Source organism: Condylura cristata, unplaced genomic scaffold (genome assembly GCF_000260355.1).
Source record: "Condylura cristata isolate star-nosed mole 26May11 unplaced genomic scaffold, ConCri1.0 scaffold00036, whole genome shotgun sequence".
Lineage (NCBI taxonomy): Eukaryota > Metazoa > Chordata > Mammalia > Eulipotyphla > Talpidae > Condylura > Condylura cristata.
The window spans coordinates 6,961,505-6,983,210 of record NW_004567137.1 but is presented as its reverse complement, the minus strand read 5'-3'; the positions used below and the strand labels follow the sequence as shown (position 1 = coordinate 6,983,210).

The 21,706-nt window shown below is 39.9% G+C and overlaps 1 protein-coding gene across 1 annotated transcript in view; it reads right to left on the bottom strand.

Annotated features, from left to right (window-relative positions):
* The window catches only part of ABCC9 (ATP-binding cassette, sub-family C (CFTR/MRP), member 9), a 109,756-nt gene extending 88,823 nt beyond the window's left edge, over positions 1 to 20,933 (bottom strand). The window contains exons 1-6 of the mRNA XM_012732915.1: positions 20,911 to 20,933; positions 16,126 to 16,287; positions 11,077 to 11,218; positions 4,936 to 5,057; positions 1,382 to 1,548; positions 381 to 623 (exon numbers count right to left, since the gene is read on the bottom strand). Coding sequence (XP_012588369.1) covers positions 381 to 623; positions 1,382 to 1,548; positions 4,936 to 5,057; positions 11,077 to 11,218; positions 16,126 to 16,267 — 816 coding nt within the window. The 5' untranslated portion in view covers positions 16,268 to 16,287; positions 20,911 to 20,933. The remainder of the gene's footprint in view (positions 1 to 380; positions 624 to 1,381; positions 1,549 to 4,935; positions 5,058 to 11,076; positions 11,219 to 16,125; positions 16,288 to 20,910) is intronic.
* Positions 20,934 to 21,706: the final 773 nt, after the last annotated feature.

Genomic DNA, 21,706 nt, shown 5'->3' with positions numbered 1-21,706 from the left:
TGGGTAAGATGTTTTTCCTTTAAATAGCAACATTATTGATAAAGTACTTGAAAAATGACAACAAAAATTGTATAGATTATTAATATTTGGTAATAAAGATTAGATATACCTATTCACTAAACTTGAATACTTGAACTTCTTTACACTTGGTCCCAGAGAAAAGAAACTGCTCAAGTACGGACTGGGCAACTCACCCAGTAGCACTGTATCTTACTGGCTCTTCTGGTATACCCCTTAACAGCCCCCAAAACTTGGAAACCACTTGAAGAGGCAGATGAGAAAATATGCCTTCCTTACCCATTGACAGTATGTCGTCTTAGTGTAGACTTAATAAGCCCATTCTCTACAATTATAAAAATGAAGAAAGACATCTAAGTTACCTTCTGTTCTTCATATGCATCTTTCAAACAAACGTAGTTTGTTACCGCCCTCATTGCTATTGGTAATTTCCCAATCGCTTTCAAATCAATGGGCCTTTTATGAGCAGATATGATAAGCGTGTTCATCCACCAGTATGTTGCTTTTGACAATAAGTTCACAAATGGTTGAAGAAATCGCACGCCCAGATCCTGGAGATCTTCCGGAGGCTTCACTTTCTGAGGATTCATGAAGAATACATATCTCTGTGGCAAGACAAATCCCACAGAATAACAAGTAACTAATTCTCTCCCCACATATTACAAGTAAGATTTTAACCTATTCTACATTTGTTATTTCAAGAACTTTATTTTACCGCCTCCTTCCCTTTCTTTCTGAAATAATCTTTGTAATAGTTCCTTTTCATTGTGGCTAGATTTGCTAAGTTCCAGAATTTCACATTGATTCCACTTGGGGATATTTCTAAAAAAAAAAAAAAAAAAGTATCCATTTATCCATTTAACACATAGTTATCACTAATAATATCTCAGTCTCATAATGTCCTGGGGTTAAGTCTACCAAATGAAAACCTTTACATGATATCCATTTTAAAAAATACGTTATCAACAGCACTGTAGAGACACTCTCTTCCTCTGGGTTCTGAGGTTAACTAACTCCTGTCATCATTGCAGGCTCTCTCTTGCCCTTCAGAGCAAAGTGAAGAACTCTGGTAGAATATGAGGGTGAACAGTCACTAATCTGTCACGTAACACCACAGACAGCATGTGTGAAGCACAGCACACTGCAATCAGAGCAGGCACTCAGCCAGTATCTGTGGAAAAATAAATAAAATCTGGGGTCACACTGAGATTTCAGAACCATGAATGACCCGAAAGCTGGTGATAAATTCAATGTTGTATTTATACACATGCTACGTATGGTTTCATCCTCCTTAAATGACTCCAAGCTGACTGCCATCTTTAAGAATGAGGTCCTGAATCCCATCAAGTCTTCAGATACCTACTCTCACCCGTATGACATTGATCTCCACAGCCATCAGGAGTCCGTTCAAAATGACCATTATGCCTGTGATGCAGAATCGGAGGTCCGATACTCCCCAGCCAGACTGCCAGTACTTAACCAACTTGATGGTTTTTGTAATAAAGGCCATTACCCAATACAGGAAGAGGGCTGGGAAAATAGAAGAAAAGTCTTTTCTTGGCATTTTTAAAATTTCACATTCAAAGTAAATACAATACTTTTTAACAACCAAGACAATTTTAAATACTCTCTTCCCAGAGCTTTAAGAAAATATATATGCTTTGGTGTACTTTTTAAGTTTTGAGCTGAAGTGTGGTAAAGGTTTACAGTTCCAATTCTGACTTTATGAGAGAGAGGAGGAGACAGGTTGTTAAGGATAACCCATGCTCTTAAAAACTGATGTGTGAATGTACAGACTTTGAAATTGATTTTACCATCTGGAGCCACTGCTTGAGGGAGAAACAGAAAGTTGTATGGTGAGAACACATGCTGTTAAAACCTCTAGAGCTCTAGTAATCAAGATAGAAGGAGAAGACATACAAATATAAATAGGTCAAAGCAGAAAACAGAGTCAGGAAATAGCTGGGACTAGAATAGGTGTTTCACTTACTACTTTTACAAAGATTGCAAAGAAAAAAAAGCCTATTCTACAACTGTCGCTGGAACACACGGATATACATTTGGGGAAAACAAAGAAGCCTGGCCTCATCCTCACACCACATACAGTAAATGGCAAGTGGACTCTGGTCCTGAAAAACTAAACTGAAACTATAACATCTCCAAAAGAAAACAGTATGATTTAAACACATTTTTAAGAAACACAAAGATTTCTTAAGACACAGAAACAATAACTATACATCAAAAATGATAATTTATACTACATCAAAATTAAAATCTTCTGCTTATCAAAAGAACCTGCCAAGGGAGAGTATGCATGGCACAGACAATAAGGGAAAAAATTCTCAAAAAATATTTCTGATGACATATAGTCACTTATAAAATACCCTTACTACTCAATATTAAACATGGAACCCAATAAAAAAAATGAGCAAAAGATATCAAAAGCCAAATCACAAAGACAACAAATGGCCAATAAACTCATCAAAAACTGCTCAACATCATTAGTCATCAGGGAAATGCAAATTAAAACCACAGTGCTATCAGTACACACCCACCAGCAGGGCCAAATTAAAAAGACCAAAATCATTAAAAGCTGACCGGCATGTGTAAGAACTGAAAATCCCACACTGTGAGTGAGTAGAGTAAACCTCTTGGGAAGAGATCTGGTGGTTTCTTACAGGCATTCACCTACTTGCCCAGACCCTCCACTCCTAGCTATTCATTTGAAAAGACACACACACACACACACACACACACACACACACATCCACAAAAAGATGTGTCTGTAAATGTTCAGAACGTTTTCCCCCCATCATAGCCTAAACCTGGAATTGGTCCAGGTGACTAGTGAACAGAGCTACTAGTGACCATACTACAGGCCAACTGTAGTGTGTTTCTATAAGAGAATACAATCAAACAAATAAAAGAACAAATTACTGATTGCTACTACATTATGGCAGAGGGAAAGAGGTCTGGCACAAGACTTATGTTGCATAATTCAATTTATGTGAAGTTGCTGAATAGGCCAATCTTAACTATGGTGGAAGAGAAAAATCAGACTAGATGTTGCTTCTATAGAGATAAAAATGAAAAAAATGACTGGAAGAAAACTTGTGTGGATGATGACAGGGTTCTACAGGTACAAGTATTTAGCAAATGAAGATGGCTTACTTCACATATGTAAGTTTTATCTCACAAAAAGAACTACATGCATGTTTAGCTAATGACATGAATGCAGAAGAAAATCAGAGGTAAGGAAAAACATCTGCAATTTGCTTTAAAGATGTATAGAACAAGGAGATGAACAGATTAAATTCTAGAAAGATTAAATATGTGGTAACAAACAAATCTGTAGGTTGAAGGGTGTAGGTAGTAGGCATGTGAGTATTTGCATCATTTTTTCAACTTTTTTGATATATTTGATGATGTTCCTAACATGATGAAATGTAATTTTTGGTTGTGCAATCTTAAAATAAGTACAATTTTTCTAGATCCAAATTTCTCCCTCCTAAAGTAATGAAAAAGCTAGATCATGCTTTATCTCTATAAACCCTTCAGCAGTACTAAAAGTGTGTTCTCTGCCTTGTGTCTACATAAAAATTACAATCAAATTCCTATTGCATTTGCTTTAAAATGTAGTAAAATACACATTTCCCTTCTAAATAAGCATGACTCTTATACCACCATCAGTTTTTTTTTTTTTAAAGAAACTAATTCCCAGCATATAAAATACCTAATGCTATTTTTTCCTGAGCCTATCAGAAAGTTCACTCTTTTGGATGGGAGCATCTTCATAAAGATTTCTGTCACAAAGAGGTTTCTTTTATACATTCTAAGTCCATTTGGACCAGCACAAGTTTCCATTAAGATAATCAAAATTTTACAAACTTAAAATTAGGATTTAACTCTATTTTTAAAATTAAATTACCATTGCTTAATCATGTCATACAATACAGAAATAATCAATTTTCCACTTATGTATTTAAAATTCTAATACCCTTGGAAAAGCAATTAAAATACTTCTGATTTCATTACTATGTTCTCATTTCTGTATCAGTCAACATCATACTCATAACAAATGAAATCTGTAAGTCTCAGAAAATTCTAAACATTCAATTTAATCATACACACACACACATTCTAGAAGATTCCACAGGACCTGAAGTCCATTCAGGATGCATATTCGATATGCATGAGAATGAAAGGATGGGTCAGAGTTAAAAATAATAAATTGGGATGACTTACACTATTTCAGCCTCAAACAAAAATGAAATTAGGAACATATTAGAGAGTTCTTGGTTTCCCCAGGACAAAATGACAAGAGAGGCTAAAGTGATATGGTCAGCTGTGTGGCCAATGCAAAGTCTGGGCTCTGGAGGCAGCCACCTCCCAGGACGGCACCGTCTGCAACCTGCAGTGAACGTGGACTGCTGCATGGAGCAGCCCTGAAGCCACGCAGCCATTCTGGGGCAAGTCTCGCATATCCTGCAGCATCCATGAGATGCACAGACCTGCAAATATGACTCGGGACACCGAGTCACAGCCAGAAACCTGTGGAATCGGGCCAGATGGGGCAGAAGCCTGAACCAGTTCCTTGCTAAAGCTTCAGTTCTTAGAATACAGTTTCCACAGCCCAGAAAGCCAAGTCCATTCTGTCCATTTTCTTCTTGCCAGATACCAGCACATCACGGGGGCCATGTATGGGGCAGGAGATGCCCTGCAGCATGGACTTTTCAATTCTAGAGAACCCCAGTTATCTTCATCCCCACATGTATTACAGAACCCAAGAATGAATGCTGGGTTTCCCTACACAGCCCACACCCAACCCCACTGAAAGTATTTACTATGAGAAGAAGAAAAAAAAAAGCACTGTTTCTTTTGGAGGGAAAAAGAAAAACAGCACTTGACTGTACTTACCTAGAAGTAATTTAGGAAAATTTGATGTTTCGATATTATGGTAATACACTATCGACGTTGTTGTGGCAACAAAGCCCATCACAGCTGGCATGAAGAGGTGGAGGTGGCGTGACTGCTGCCTGCTACAGACAGCAGAATAGTATCAGTGTTCACAGTAAACAGTTCTAGGCATTTTTTCCTATTGTAATCATTAATGCTCTCTCTTAGCAATAAGGTGTCAACAATACAGAATGCAGCGATACCTGCTAAGAGAATGTTAAGGAAAACTGTCATCAGAGAAACAACTGTGCTGAGGTGATTTATCCTACCTTGGAGAGCTACATACACAGACCTACAACAGAGGTTACAATAATAGCAAAAACACAATTACTCCCACCAGGATGGGGAGAACTGCAGAAATAATTCAAGAACAAACGCAAGAAAAAAATAACCAAGTGAATATGAACTGTAAAGTTTGTGGCTACATGCTTTTTCTTTTGATAGCTTTCCTGAAATTCATGCTCAGGATGTTCTCCATTTTCATTCATTCAATTTATGCACATTTATACACCAGATTAGATTATGGGGTGCAACAGTGAAGACCAAAAGATGGTGCCCATGGTCTATGGTCACCGAGTTTGCAGTCCATCAGAGTACAATAGGGGATTATAGCCCAGGTGAAAGGTAGCAGACCTAGTGTCTGAGGCAGAGGAATCTGGTGAAGGAAGTGATTACTGAAAGGAGACCTTAAGAGTGAGGAACTGCTCTTGGGAGGAGGAGAGCAGGCACAGAGGCCAGATATGTTCAAGGGAATTGCAAGCTATTCAGTATGTCTGCAGGGAACTAGATTTCATTGGAGCGTAATAGGCTTCAAGTGCATTGGAAATGTGACAGGATGAGGTTTTGCAGGTATGTGGCTCTTTACTCCACATGTTCAAATATATCAGTTAGCAGTAACAGTTCATTTTTCTCAAATTACTTTAATAGATTAGTACAGAGACAATGGGGTGGAGGGGGTAGGGTGAGAACAATTGGGAGTCATTTCAGACAGGATATGGTTGCTAAGGGGAACTGAGACTTCTGGTTGCTCCCAAATCAGGAAAGTAGTGGCAAAGCTCTTTAATAAAGAGAAAACTAGTAGAACCATGAGACAGTGTAACATGCTCAAAATCCCAAGTAGTGTAATGCCCCTTAAATAGAAAGTCTGAGGGTAGGATGGACCACTCGCCGATTTGTATGCAGTGGTAAGGAGTTCCAGTGTCAGCTTGTGGAAAAATGAAACACATAGCAGTGAGTGGCACCGTCAGGTTTGGGCTCAGATACATCAATGTGATAGAGTGTGAGAAGTTGATGGGGAGCGTGTGTGCTTGAGGAGAAGGGAATGGAAAAGGTAGAAAGCATTCTCACCGACAGGTATACTTCATGAAAGAGAATAGGAAAACCTGGATGAAGCTTTGGCAGCAATTAGCATGAAGGAAATAATACATTTGGAAAAGAGTAATTGTTAAAATGGCCAGCACTTTGACAGTGTTAGGGTACAAGGCGATGGTGATGAAGAAGCAGAGAAATTTATGAGGGGACCAAAGGAGACAGTGGGGTGATCAAGTCAAGTTTTAGGAGGATGAGCAGATTGGAAAAGGAATTTAAAATTTAATAAAATTTCAGTGGAGCTTTTTGGATATAAAGATGTCTGACAAATATGCAAAGGGAGTTTTCTACCATGCAAACCACAAGAGATTTCAACATCACTAGGGGTACATTTAGAACTATGAATATAGACCTGGCAATGCAGATGTGAAAGTACTCTGATAATGTCAAGTCTTCAAAAACCACCTATCAGTCCCAGAAATAATTCAAAGTGAAAAGGTAGGAAATCGGTAAAGAAGTCCTGATCTGTTTCAATGCTCTTTAATTACTAAAATCAAGAAATAAAACAATCAGATACTATTTAAGAAATTTAAGAATAAGCATACCATCCATCAAGGCCTGTAAAATGTGGTCATGGTCGTAACTTTAAGCATATTCAATAAGAAAAAATTACAATAATCAAATTGGTAATTCAAGAAGTTAGAAAAAGAATGTGGAAGTGTAACAGGGTGGTCCCCGGGAAAAGGGGAGATTCTAGGTTCCTTGCCCCAGCCAGAAGGAGGGTGGAGCTGAGCAGGGAGGAGAAGAATCTGGAGAGGAGACTGAGGAGGAAGGAAGCAGAATGGAGAGCCAGAAGGGGACCTGAGGGAGGCACCTGGAGCAGAAAGACGTGTGAAGAAGCTTTGCCTTGTTTCTTGGTCCTGGACTGGTTGAAACAGATGTGGGTGAGAGAATCATGGGGAGGTTCACTATGGCAGTATTTATCTTGATTTTGATTTTGCTCTTTTTCTCCCAGACTTGTCTGGCCATTTCTGACCCTTTTTTATTGGGTCCCTGCCAGAAGGTACTTTAGACTTGTGGCAGGCTGTGGGGCAATCCCTTTAGGATTGGTAGGCTTTTACCTACCAGGGGATGGGTAACTTCAGGTGTTTGATTTAGAAACTATATTCTTTATGCTTGCTGTTTTGCACACTGATTGTACTAAAGTTCCTTTCCATTAAAGGTCTTATGTTTTGTCTTGATGTGGCAGAGAGCAGAACGATGTACAGCGGGCAGGTCTGGGGTTCAGGTGTGCCCCTCTCTCTGCCCTCTAACAGAAACACTTTGAGGGTGGCAGTTATAAAAGGTTGACATAACCAGAAACAGCAGTGCTTAAGTTTTGCATGTACTGTGGCATTTCTTTAATAGGAACTTGAAGTACCTTGTAACCATACCACTATTTTTATTAGGACAGCTACTGTTAGTGCTCTGCCTACATACTTCTATAGACTGAGTGCTGCTCCACCCTTTTCTTCTAACTTCTATTATTTTTAGAGTCTGATTCACAGCCCAGTGTTCTGGCAGAAGCACACACATCCCACTACAGCAGAAAATCTGTAGTCAGAGAGACAGCCAACCAGAAACCATATATAATGGAGGACAAAAGAATAATTTCAAAAAAGAGAAAAGAATAAAAAAACCTACATGAAAACAATAGTAGTAAACATGACAATATGCACCTTAAGAAATTTGATGGATTATTAAATGGCATAAAAATTTTCAACACCCACACACAGAGAGGGGGAACTTTGGTAATCCAACTGGTGAACAATAAACTTATCTCCTACAAATAAAATATTTTTAATCTTCATTAAATATTAATAAAAGATTTGACTACACCAAAAATGTTAGTATATCCCCAAAGCTATTTAATTACATGGTTTAATACGCTTATCAAATTAGATTGAAAAGCAAGCTGGCAATAATTCCTAGGCCTAAGAATATCTAAATCATATCTAGTTATTTAGATAGAAATAAAAGAAAGAGGACATCTTAGAAAAACTTGTGCAAGGCAGGTAAATACTTTCAAAAGAACTATTACTAGGCTTTAATATTTGTGTCACTCAAAAAGCAAATCAAATATTCAGTTAGGAAAGATTTGGCATTGCTTTGTAATTCCAAGAAGCTTTTCTGATATTTTCTCAAGGGTTTATTTAAAAAGAATAAAGAAGAGAGGAATGAGCCGCTATGGAGACTCAGACATAGGTATCTAATTCTTGGGCTACCGGCAACTGAACCAGGGGACCTCCAGCCTTTCTCCCCTCCCTCCAGGTCAGAGGATGATACAGAAGTTTAAGCTCCCAATCACCATCTGGTTGCTTCCCCAAGAAATGGCCCCTATTCTTAAGCATTTCCTAAGGTCATCTCATGAAAACTACAATAGCTGCTTTTAACACTTCAACACTTAGGAAATTCCAAGGGTTTGGGCACCTGTGAGCCAGGAGCTGTGAATGAAGGCCACATGTTCGAGAAACATATTTTAGTCATTTAAGCAACGAAATATACAGACACACACACAACAAACAAACACATACACATATCACGTATATAATATGCACATACTATGCATATATAAACCACAATATCAGAGGTGCCCTTAATGTTAATTATGATTCTGATAGAAACAGTTCCCAGAACAGTAGAGAAAGCAAATCTGATTTAGGTTTCAGAAGTAACTGGAGGGTAACTTTTGAGAAGCCTGGATAAAATGGGGAAGAAGTCTGTAGCTAAAGAACATGAGGGGGAAGATGTATACGCACTTCTGCTTGTTCTTAGGATTGACCTTTTGTTGTCACTGACAGTAAAATAAGTATCTGCCACTAACATATTCCTCATCATTCTTAGTTCAAACTCCTTCATCAATCTCAGAAGTTACACATCAACTACGGAACTGGAAATGCTGCCAATGTGCTATCAGTTTCAGAGAGACGGGGACTATCTAACTTCCAGTTTACACCCACCCAGAAAACCCTCAAGTCAGCCTATGTGTTAAGGGGGTTTTAAAAATCAAGACTAGACTGGCCCTCCCTGGTGGCAAAAAGGGTTAGGACGTAGCACTGCAAGCTAGTCACAGCCACATCAGTGCAAGTTCCATCCCTGGCCCAGAAGGTCGTTGATCTGTCTGTCCTGCTCCCCCCTGTCTCTGGTGAAGCCTCTCACCACCCCTGGCTTGTACCCGAGTTCTGTATGAATAAATAAATTTGTTAAAAATCATTAAAAAAAAAGGCAACTCTGGCAGCCTTTAAAAAAAGAATTTAAGACTAACACAAATACACCACCACATTTTAAACAATTATCAAGTAGATATTAGCCAGCAGGGCTTTCAAATTCTTGGAGACATGGCATATCATTCTCTGATTTTTCTTTTTTTTTTTTTTATCAAAAAATGAAGATGTGCACATAAATGCAGAGAACTGTTATAAAACATTACAAAATAGTTGGCTTGTGACAAAAGCATAGAAGCTCCATTCCCTGTTAATTGCAACAGAAAAGCATAAACAGATGTCAGGGGAGGTTCTTGGTAGATAAGGAGAAAACGATTTTTGGAGCTTTCTTTTTTAAGAACTTTAAGGCCTTTTCATATCAACCCCTCAATAAAAGATGGTTATGAAATGATGACCAACGGTACAAGTTTTCCTATTTCTTGTGTTTATTTTCTGTTACTGTGTGATACACAGAATCCGGAAATGTAGAAGCAGACTGTGGAAATGAGGCCACCAGAGGGGCAGGCATGGGGTGAGAGCAGTTGGGGAGGAAGCACACAGGTGTCTTGGTGGGGTGCCCATGGTAACAACACCCGGGGACGGGGGGATCCCAACCCCTACTACATGAACTATGTAAACCCTGTCATCTCAGCTTTAAAAAAGAATTCACTATAGTCTAACTGCCTCCTACAGACTTCTTACACAAGAGTGACATATTTCCTTCAAAAAAATATGTTTTAAAAATATGTATAGGTTTTAACATGTTTTTTGCAGCAACATGGATGGAGCTGGAAAGGATCATGCTTAGTGAAATAAGCCAGAAAGAAAAGGAAAAATACCAGATGGTTTTACTCATAGCAGGAGTATAACAGACGAGGTGAGAAAACAATAATAATAATGAATATCTAAGTACCAGAGACATTTTATGGGGGTGGACTGGGGAATGGGATCAAAAACAGTGGGGGGAGGGAAATGCACTGGACTTTGGTGATGGCACATGGGTGATTTGGTGATGGGACGCCCACGGGGATTACAACTGAGATGGAAAAATGCACGAAATGATGGAAAAATAAACGATTGAAAAGAGAAAAAATGTATATATAGGTTTTATAATAAAAGTCACTTTTAAGTGAGTGTTTTGCCTCAATTATGTGGCTCATTGCCACTGATTCAGACTTTAAGACCAGCCTCATCTATTTCTGATTTTTACAAAATTAAACATCAGAGAAAAAGTTTTACGTAAACAAGCAGCTGTTATACTTGTCAATATAGACAAGCCTGCCACTTTTACCTATTTTGAAAGATAAGGCGAATATGAATGTTTAAAAGAAGAGAACTTTCTGCAAGGACCCAGAGGAGTGGGCAAAGATACAAAGCAACAAATTACAGGGCTGAACTTGTGTTAGAAGAATGTGACAAACCAAATATATGGGCAAGAGGCCTCATTAAACAAAGTTACGCCTAAATTACTATGCACTCAGCCTCCCAGCCACAATCCATGCCCACATCCCCACCAGCATACTGATCAGATGAAGGAAGACAAGTCACTTACGAATCAGAGACAATGCCTTCTGCTATCTCACAGACATGCACAAACAGGAGCGCAAATGTAAGAATCCATCTCAGGTTATGTCCAGGAAAATGAAGCCATGTATTGTGATGAATTTGTACTTTTGAGCTTTGACTCCCCCACCCTGAAAATAGCAAAAAGGAAAAAATTAATTTACATCGTGCTATGCTTTGGAGGCCTCCAAAAATCTTAATGCTTTCTGGGGCAGCAGTGGAAATCTTGTCTATTTTTGCTACATTAAAAAATAATTTCAGGCCCTCCCTGGTGGCACAGCGGGTTAAAGCACAGCACAAAGAATCATAAGGCACTTCTGCATGAGTTCGATCCCCGCCTGCCCAGGAGATCCACATGGCGAGGCAGACCTCTCCCGACCCACCCACTGCTCCCCTCATCAGTGTACTTCGTCGATCTGCCTGTTCTGCTCCCCACTCTGTCTCTGGTGAATCCTCTAACCCTCCACATCTCTGGCCTGTACCCCAGTTCTGTACGAATAAATAAATCTTTAAAAAAATAAAAATAATTTCAATTAATTTTTAAGCAACTGCTTAAGTTAACATAGTAACACCTGCTAATTGCTCAGGAGTAAAATCAACTGAGGCAAACACTGGTAAATCAGTAAAACTTTATTAGAAGAAGAAAACAACTCTGGGTGACTATGTGGTTATTTCATGCTAATCAGTTCTTTACTGGCAGGTTTCTGATTCATTCAAAGGTGTAAATCAATGCTATTAATAAAAGCAATTTGGTATCTGAAATCTTTTGAGACACAGGATTTGGTGGGAGGATTAATAAAATAATGCTCTATTTGGTGACAAAACACAAGGCTCATTAGATGAGTTACACATAACCACATCTATATAACGAGAGAAAAATGGTAACCTAAGACTATGTCAGCACTGATAGTGGTAATATTTTCTCAAAGAAAGCTAAAGGTTTTTGTTGTTGTTGTTGTTCACTGATTTTTAAATTTTTTTGAAGATTTATTTATTTGTGCATAGTACAGGTCAGAGGTGTAGGGGCGGTGAGAGGATTCACCAGAGACAGAGTGGAGAGCAGAACAGGGAAATTGACGAAGTACACTGCTGAGGGGAGCAGCAGGCAGGTCAGGAGAGGTCTGCCGCGCCATGTGGGTCACCTCCAGGCTGGGATTGAACTCATGCTGAAGTGGCTTTAGCTTCTCAGTGCTGTGCTTTAACCCATTGGGCCACCAGGGAGGGCCAGATGATTTTTTAATTTTTAAACAGGTTTCAATAACACTGAAGGCTTGCTCTTAGATCAGCATTGAAGGAAATACTCAAAATCACATTTTAATAAAACTGGGATGGTTTGCCCTCAAAAACTATAGCTTGCCTATAAGTTGGCTATAAGACCAACTCATAAAAGAAATACTAGGAAATGACCCAGCTCTTGTCTACTCTTGTCACACCATTTTCTCATTTCTTATCTTCAAAGAAACCTTACACACTCAAAAATAAGGGGTGAAATACAGTGCTATCAAGCTATCACCAGCCACTGCAGCAGGAGTTCAGTCCCTGGCCAGGAGCTGACCCACAGCGCAGCAGACCTCTCCTGTCTTGCCCACTGCTCCCCTCAGCAGTATATTTCAGTCAATTTGTCTTTTCTGCTCCCCACTCTGTCTCTGTTGAAACTGTTACCTCCAAGACCTTTGACCTACCCCCCAGTTCGTGTACGTATAAATAAATCTTTAAAAAAAAGAAGTGGAGGCTTGTGCTTGAAATACTGCAGAAGAGATTATCTAGGCAAAGGGAATTTTTGTGTTACTTGTTCCCAAAATTTCTGCTTTCTCACTAACAAGAAGCCAGTGTTATAGACTGCCCTTCTCTGTCATTTTGCTTTTACATGCTTACTCAATTCCACTGCATTTATACGTGTCCACTTTTTCAAAGTTCAAGATTTGCCACTTGATTTTACAAAAAGACCCACATTACTAAATTTTTTTTTTTTTAACAAACTGAAAAGTCTGAAGACAATTTCTGTTCTGTGGCAAGAGGCAAAAAAGCAAATAGATTCAGCTTGGGTTCTGTAGAAGCCATTCCAGGGACAGGGAGCTCAGAGCAGCAAGAGAAGCTCCTTGCCTGAAAGTCCTAGTTCACACAGGACTGTGTATATCACATCAGTCCTGCATTTACTCTAGTGAGTGTTCCTTTAGGTTTCATGTGACTTGTGTCATGGCTTGGCAGGTTAATTTTGTGTGGGACACAAAGTTTTGTCCATTATTATGGTAATTGTTTATTTGCTCTATGTACTCCAGCTTCTAAAAGGTTTCATCACACTACTCTATTCCCGACTCCACCACCCCTTTTTTGTTATTTCTTTTAAATTATTTTAATATATTCATTATATCAACCTTCATTTTTTAAAAAAGATTTATTTATTTATTCATATAGAACTGGGGTATAGGACAGAGATGCGGAGGGTGAGAGGATTCACCAGAGACAGAGTGGGGAGTAGAACAGGCAGATCTATGAAGTACACCGCTGAGGGGAGCGGCGGGCGGGTCAGGAGAGGTCTGCCGCGCCATGTGGATCTCCTCCGGTGCAGGCAGGGATCGAACTCATGAGGAAGTGGCTTAAGCTTCTTAGTGCTGTGCTTTAACCTGCTGAGCCACCAGGGAGGGACCAACCTTCATTTTTTTTTTTTACAAGGTATGGTTTCCTTGTGGAATTCCTACCACCAGCTCACCCGTGCACCATCACCACAGTCCCTGTGCTCTTCCCACCCCTGTCCTGGTCCTTCTCCCTCCTCCTCCCCTACAGAATGACGCCAATCAATAGTTGATTTTTACCTTATTATACTTATTTTTTTCTGATTTCTTTTTTGTTTTCTCTACTTTTTAAAAGGTTTTTTTTTTTCTATTTTTACATAGAAGAATGGAGGTGTTGACCAGAGGTATGGGGAGTGAGAGGATTTGCCAGGAAGAGTGGGGAGCAAAATGACAGATCTACTGAAATACACTGCTGAGGGGAGCAGCAGGTGAGACACAAGGGCTCTGCTGTGCCATGTGACTCAGCTCCCTGGCTGGGATCCAACTCAGTAGTGACAGTGCTAATACTTAACACAGAGGCTACCAGGGAGGCCCAGGAATGCTCTACTCTTGAATATGGGGTAATAGGATGGATGCTTTTTCTAGCCTCTGCCTTCAATGTTAGAGATACGAACAGGTCAGTCATTACGATTGCTCTCAAGTCGTTAAACAGGATGTCAAAAATGAGTTATTAATTATAAAATAAAAAATCTACCTTCAACTTTTGGCCAAAGGGCTTTTATTTTTCTGGGTACAGGCCAGAGGTGCAGGGGCGGTGAGAGGATTCACCAGAGACAGAGTAAGGGACAGAACAGGCAGATGGATGTGGTACACTGCTGAGGGGAGCAGTGGGCAGGCCAGGAGAGGTCTGCCACGCCATGTGGGTCACCTCCGGGGCTGGGGATGGAACTCATGCTTCAGTGGCTTTAGCATCTTAGTGCTGTGCTTTAACCTGCTGCACCACCAGGGAGGGCCCCCAAAGGACATTCTTAATGCAAATAAACAACTAGTATTTCTACATATGGCCACTGTCGTCCAGATACATTTATTATCTGTGCACTTGCACAACATGAATAACTATATACAAGAGCAAACTGGCGATATGTCATGTAACAGAAATTCTTTGGTCATTGTTAGAATACCAGGCATGTAGTAGTGTCGCAATACCTGTTAAATGAGAAAAGCATCCTGATTATTTTTAAACCTTTCTTTATAACAGAAAGAAGTTCTGCTGACTCTAAGAAATCCAGTCTTACAACTTTGTTGTTTATTATTTGGGAACAAAATCACACATGGGAATATTAAACACCAAATCCACACCAGTGGTTACTTCCTGGATGGGAGATGCAGGATGTGTGAAGAGGAACAGGATCTGGAAATATTCTTACTGAAATTCCTTAAGATGAATGTTGGAGGGCCCTTGTCGGTGGCACAGTGGGTTAAAGCACCGCACTATGAAGCTGAAGTTGGCAGCCACTGCAGCACGAGTTCAATTCCGAGCCAGGGAGGTGACCCACATGGTGTGGCAGACCTCTCCTGACCTGTTCACTGCTCCCGTTAGCAGTGTACTTCAGTAGGTCTGCCTCGTCTGCTCCCCACTCTGTCCCTAGTGAATCCTCTCACCTCCCCCCATCTCTGGCCTGTATCCCAATTCTTTTATGCTTAAATAAATAAATCTTTAAAAAAAATAAGATGAGTATTGGCAGTTCAGAATAAGATGGATGCTGGTAGTCTCATTCTTACATATGGAAAATATTTTACAATTTTAAAGTCTAAAGGTCTATTTTTGTTGTAATCTTAGAGTAATTAAAATATGTGTAATAGCTCTAACTAAATGAAGTTTGTCTATTTTTAGATTTTACTTTTTCTTCCTGAAACACCACCTCTCCCACCAATTCCCTGTCCGTCTTAACTGGCACACTCTATCCTTTCAAGTTTCCAAAGTCACTCACTATGTTATCTTTCCCAGCAGCCCCAAGGTGAGTTATTTTTTACATCAGCTTCTAGTCCCAGATAATCTGTTCCTCTATCTTTAAGTGGGTTTAGGCAGTTCTCTTGACTTTGATATAAGGCTTCCAGCACAATTCCAGTGTCCCTTCCACGCAAGTCCTGCCTGCCTTACAGCCCTTTCTTTCTCTGCACCTAGAACAAAGCACTGCTGAACAAATTCTTCAGGTCCATCTATTTCCTCCTTTTAGCAAACTGCTGTTACTATTTGAAGTTCGTTTCTAAGAAGGCAAGTGACTTCTCATTTACTACAGTGTCATATGCCAAAAAAAAAGTAACTGGAAAACATTAAATGACTTGTTCTTTTCATACAGGTATACTTAACTGTTTCCATGATGGAAAGATTAAATCAACAGGAGAGCAAACCTCAGTTAAGAAGATCTTTTAAATAAGCAAATGTTAAGGAACAACCTTTACACATTAAAATAAACAGAACTAAAAAATAAAAGTGATGTGCGAAAGGACAGCAGATTACTTACCAATAAACAAAATTGGAAAAGTAATAAACAGCAGGAAGACATGAGGGACCAGGTTGAGGGCATCCACAAAGCAAGGGTTTTGTAACACACCATCACAGATGTTGTATGAAGAACTGTTGTTACCACAGAATGAAAGGCTCATTTCTTCTTATGTAGTTTCCTCTAAAAGAGAGAAAAGAACAAGGACTCATTATGAAATTCTGTCATAAAATGATAGCCCAAAACAAGTGTAATTTGATAACACTTATCCCTCTTATTTCTGCAGCTGAAGATATAGGGAATTCTATACCAAAGTCACTTGTGCATTTCTTATAAAGACATTATACATTCTAGAAGGTCCATTTTTCAAGTCTTTTTCAGAAAAACATTTAATTTGAATTTGGAAAGTATATAATAGCTACTCTCTACCAACAGTGGTACCTCAAAGGAGTATTTGCCTGACAAAATGATTATGAAGAACAAAAAAGGTGACCTCTCAAGAAAGAGGGGAAAAAAAATCAGTTTTGACTAATAAGTCAAAATGACAGCATGTCAAATACTTCCTCATGTTCATTCTTTGAAATTACTATACCAGTAGTTTTCGCTAAACACCATTCACAGCAGCCACCCAAAGAAAATAGCAAGCAAAGAGACTGACATGGCAGCAAACATCCTTTTTCAGAATATTAAAATCCAGTGCTTAAGACAAATTAAAGACAGTTCAAGTGAATGAAACCTCTCAAGTTCCATAGTGAGAAAATAGTCTTACACGAAATGAATCCTACTCAAGTTCTGAAAGCCAAGATATTTTTACATCAGAAATCTGCACTGCACTAGAGCAAAATAGATGAGATTCAGTAGGAAACAGAACAAGATCACACATTTTGTTCGCCATTGCTGGACCTTTGGCTTCTACTTGGGGGAAACAGGGTCATAGAAGGTTTTTGGTCAGAGAAATGATGTGCTCTGACTTACATTTTAAATGAACTCCTCTCTTTTCTGTGCCAAAACAGACACCTAAGAACCAAGGTGTTTCCAATCAAATATGAGTGTGAAATTCCAATGAGTTGTAGCATTCTGGAGACAGCTTTTTAAATGCCTATTCTCTATTTAGCACTTACTAAATTCTGGACACTTTGCAGACATCATCCTAACTACTCAGAACATCATGCAAGGTTAGTGAAGTTATTCTCCTTTTTCACAAGAGGATATTGAAGTTCAGAGCCAGTTAGTCACTTGCCAACAAGGCAAGTGGGGAAATTTACACCCCACTATACATGTCTATCTATAAGTGAGGTTCCTCCCACTGCCATCACATAGCCTCCAATCTAGATTATATATATTTACGTTACTGTTCATTTTACAACAATGTTTATGAAAATATCTGGGATCTTCCCTGGTGGCACAACAGCTGAAGGCATAGCACTAAAAGCTGTCTGCAGCCACAGTAGCACTAGTTCGATCCCTGGCCGGGGAGTTGACCCACATGGCTCAGCAGATCTCTCCTATCTCACCCACTACTCCCCTCAGTAGTGTATTTCAGTAGATCTGCCTGTTCTACTCCCTGTCTCTGGTGAATTCTCTTACCCTCCCACACGTCTAACCTGTACCCCAGTTCTTATATGCATAAACAAATAAATCTTTTAAAAGAAAACATCTATTTATTCTTCTTAAAATAAATGGGAGTTCAAGATTTTCACTTCATTGCACTTTCCTTTATTCTCCGTATTTATTTCACACTGGATTCTGAGTAATATTATGAAAGGTTGGCAAGTTTGAATAACTAAAGTAGTATCTTTTGATTTAGCAATGATTACTAAAATATTTTTCCTAGGAAGGAGTGTTATTCAAAGAAGATGGACAACAGGTTAATCATGAGAGAAGTAAAATTTCAAATGAAAGTTATAGAAAGCATCAGGTGACCAGAACAATTAGGCAGAAAGCCTTTGTGTTTACAGTCTGTAAATGTTTATATAAAATTCCTCTCACATATTATTTCTGATAAACTCCCTTTTTGATAAATCACCAGTATGCTCTCTAGTTGCAACAATTTCTTATCTTTAGAAAAAAGTTCTATTTTTAAAAAATACCTTGAGATGAAGTTATATACTTGTTAAATTCTTAAGTCGTTAAGTTTCTAAGCTGGAGGAAAGAACTGAAAAGGACATGAGTTTCTAAAAATAACAGTAAATGGAGGTCATAATTGTGTGTTAATGAACTTCTGGCAAAGACAGAAAAGATAGAAACTTAAAAAAGCTAGTGATAGAATTTCTAAGAGTATTCCTTTATTTAGTAGAAATAATACAAGGAGACTTTAAGTCCACTCTAATCGAAAGACAGGAGTAACTGTTTCCTGGAAGGAGTCAGATAATTTTTACTTTAGCTAGTTTTATAACTGTATCCAAAATTATAATGTTCCAGTTGGTCACATTTATAAACTGTGATATTTAATTGTTGTCATTGAGCCAGATGCTGCAGTATAAGTTGCATCATATACTTTGAGATATCAGCACTGCCTCATTTTTAAAAAAGATTTATTTTTTTGTGCAAACAAGATCTAGGGTACAGGCCAGAGGTGCAGGGGTGGAGGGGAGCACTGAGAGAGCATTCGCCAGAGATAGAGTGGGGTACAGAAAAGGCAGATCAACTCAGATACACTGCTGAGGTCTGCTGCTTCATGTGGGTCTGCTCCCTGGCCAGGGATTGAACTCATGCTGCAGTGGCTGCTGACAGCTTCATAGCGTGATAGCGCGGAGACTTAGCCCTTGTGTCATCAGGGAGGCTCCCAGCACTACCTAATTTTTAGTCACTTGTGAAATCTATCAATTTACCTTTTGAAAAATTCCGTAAGTGTGGAAAGCAACTATCAAAGAAAGACAGCACCCTGAAAAAGTCAAAGAACATTTCCACCACGTATCTGATGTCTGGTGCCCCATGTTCTGGCTAGCACCAGGAATCCAGATGAAACTAACGGCTTTGGCAACATTACAAACTCTGCTCTAAAAGATAGGAACATATATAACATAATCACACTAAAGGAAACACTTGAGATTAGTTAAGTAAAAGCTTTGAATGATCTCCACCTGCCAGCTTCTCCAACCTCTGTCACCAGTTCAACAAGACACGCTTCTATTTTCGCCTTGTTCTCCATCCTTTTCCTCTTGACCCTTAGCCTTTCTTCCTCAGCACGCACCGTGTAGATGGCATTTCTAACCAAAGCCTATATTTTCACCTAGAGTCCACAAGGAGTGAACTTATTGTAGAGTTGTTGACATTGTATTCACCAAAGCTATTTTATTCAGTTGGGATATCTAATTCTTCTATCTTCAGTTATCACTTAGTATTTCCCTCCCAGAGTCCAGGATAACCAAGGCAAGCTTAGGAAAGGGTATGACTTGCAGCTCTTGCACACTGACCTGTGTCACGTGACTCCTCAAGGCCCTCCCACTCCTTCCCCCCCAACCCTGTCATTCAGTTAAGCACAGAGGCCCAAGCATTAGGGCCAAGACAAGAAAGGCCAGATAAGATAGAGACATGGCATTTTTCTCCCCATAGCAAAAGCCCACAAATGGTTCATGTTTTATGACAACCTACAGGACTGAAGAACTAGACTGAAGATAAAGTTTAAGACAACACCCAAAGTGAAACTTTGATTACAGGGATGATCTAGAGAGGAGACAAAATAAAAGAAAGTAGTCCTTGATGACCGAAACTTACGGCAAGAAAGTATGCAGTGTTCTCATACCCCACCATGCACTGTGTGGACCTTACACAATTTCAATTCAGTTGACAAATATTAAGTAGGTGAAAACTAATACCCTGAGCTTTTCAGCTCACAGTGTCAATTCAGAGGGGATAGCAACCCCAGAGAATTGAAAACACTGACAACACCTGAAGAAAACACGCTAAAAGTAATATAAAAGCTTTCCTTCTTACATACAAGAATATGTTTCACCAAATTATGTCACGCAAGAGAAACATGGCACTTTTAAAGATCTTATTTAGGGTTGAGTTATCTAAGGTATTTTCAGAATCCGCCTGCTTACAAAAACAAATGTAGTAACTTCTTTGAAGTTAGTCAGTAGACAATTCATAAAGTTTTTCCTGCAAGATGTGTCTGTCTGTCTGTCTGTATGTGAAGAACAGGTCCACGTAGGAAAATCACTGGCAAACATGACCAGACCTCTGATGTAGTTTCTGATCTGAACGCACCCAGCTCAGCCCCAGCGCACACCAGCGACAATGCTGCTACTCCTTAGCAGAATAAGATTTCTTAGACACGCACACCAGTGGGATTCATGATTAGTTTTTGGTTTTAAATTCCAGACTGGTCAAATAAGTCCACAAATAAATACCTTGGGCTGTCTCTTGAAGTTGCTTCAACCCGCTACTGGAACACTTGCTCTAGAGACCTTCAAAGCACCGTCTTCCTACACTATCTTAAGCGTAAACTTCAAACCGGGAGGCAAAACGAACAAGCAGAGAGTAACAAAAAGTAAGTAGACAGAATAAGCTACTCCATGAACGGACGATACAACACTTCTAAGCGAAAAATAAGGAGTGATAACACCTGGCGAGATTTCACTTGATTCAAGTAGGAGAGGACAGCGTTTAGTAAGTAAAGCTGGAAACCTGATCCCCATGCCCTCCCTGCTCAGGATCCTCCATCCTAGAAATAGTGACTGGGCCGGCAAAGCTCCGAGAGCGCTCGGCGCCTTTGGGACCAGAAATGTTAGCTCCCCGTCAACAGCTTACAGTTATTCTTAAAATGTGTAAATTATATTTATGTAAAAGACACGGACTCACTTACTCCGAAGGCAGACTTTTCCTCCCCTGGCCGAAGTACGCAGTGCGCCGGAGCGGATTATTTTTAGGGTGGTGGGAGATCAGCTGCCTCCTATCGAGTTTCTAAATTGCACAAACTGCTCTAGGCTGGGCGGACACGGCGACTCCGGAGGCAGGAAACTGGGCAAAAGCCCCGAGCGCAATGCCTGGGACTGGAGACCCTCCCCACCCCCGCTCAGCCCCACTTTCCACCCCGGACCAGCAGACTTTGGGGCACGGATGCAAAGATTTTACAAACACAAGCAATTATGTGTTTTCCCCCAGCCTCATTAGACACAGAAACTTGTCATCTCTGAGCCAGTGATTTACGGAGTCGGGTTTTCAAAGTCAAAATGAGCAAGGTAGTAACTTACATTTGTACTTCTCCCCCCAACGCCCCCCCCAGTCGCCCTACCCCCCCTCATCCTCTAACCGAACCCTTTTGTTAACCACATAAGGAAGCACATTTGGGGGTTTCACCATTCTCTCCTAGGCAGAACCCAGGAAATGAACTCCTTCCAGGCAGAGGAACCCGCTGCCGCCCTGTGACAGTGTGTGGAGCGTGTCACTAATTGTCCCAGCAACCGGGTAACTTGGTTACTCCTCGGGACAGTCACTGTGCTACTCAACAAGCCCTTTCCCCTAGCTCCCCCAAAGTGGGGCTTTGGTTCCCATGGCTGCTCAATTTTCCCCTCACTCTTGCTTTTGACCAAAGAGATAATTAATTTCCAAGTAGAGAACCAGTTTAAAATACAGCCATCCCCTAATGACTGCCCCC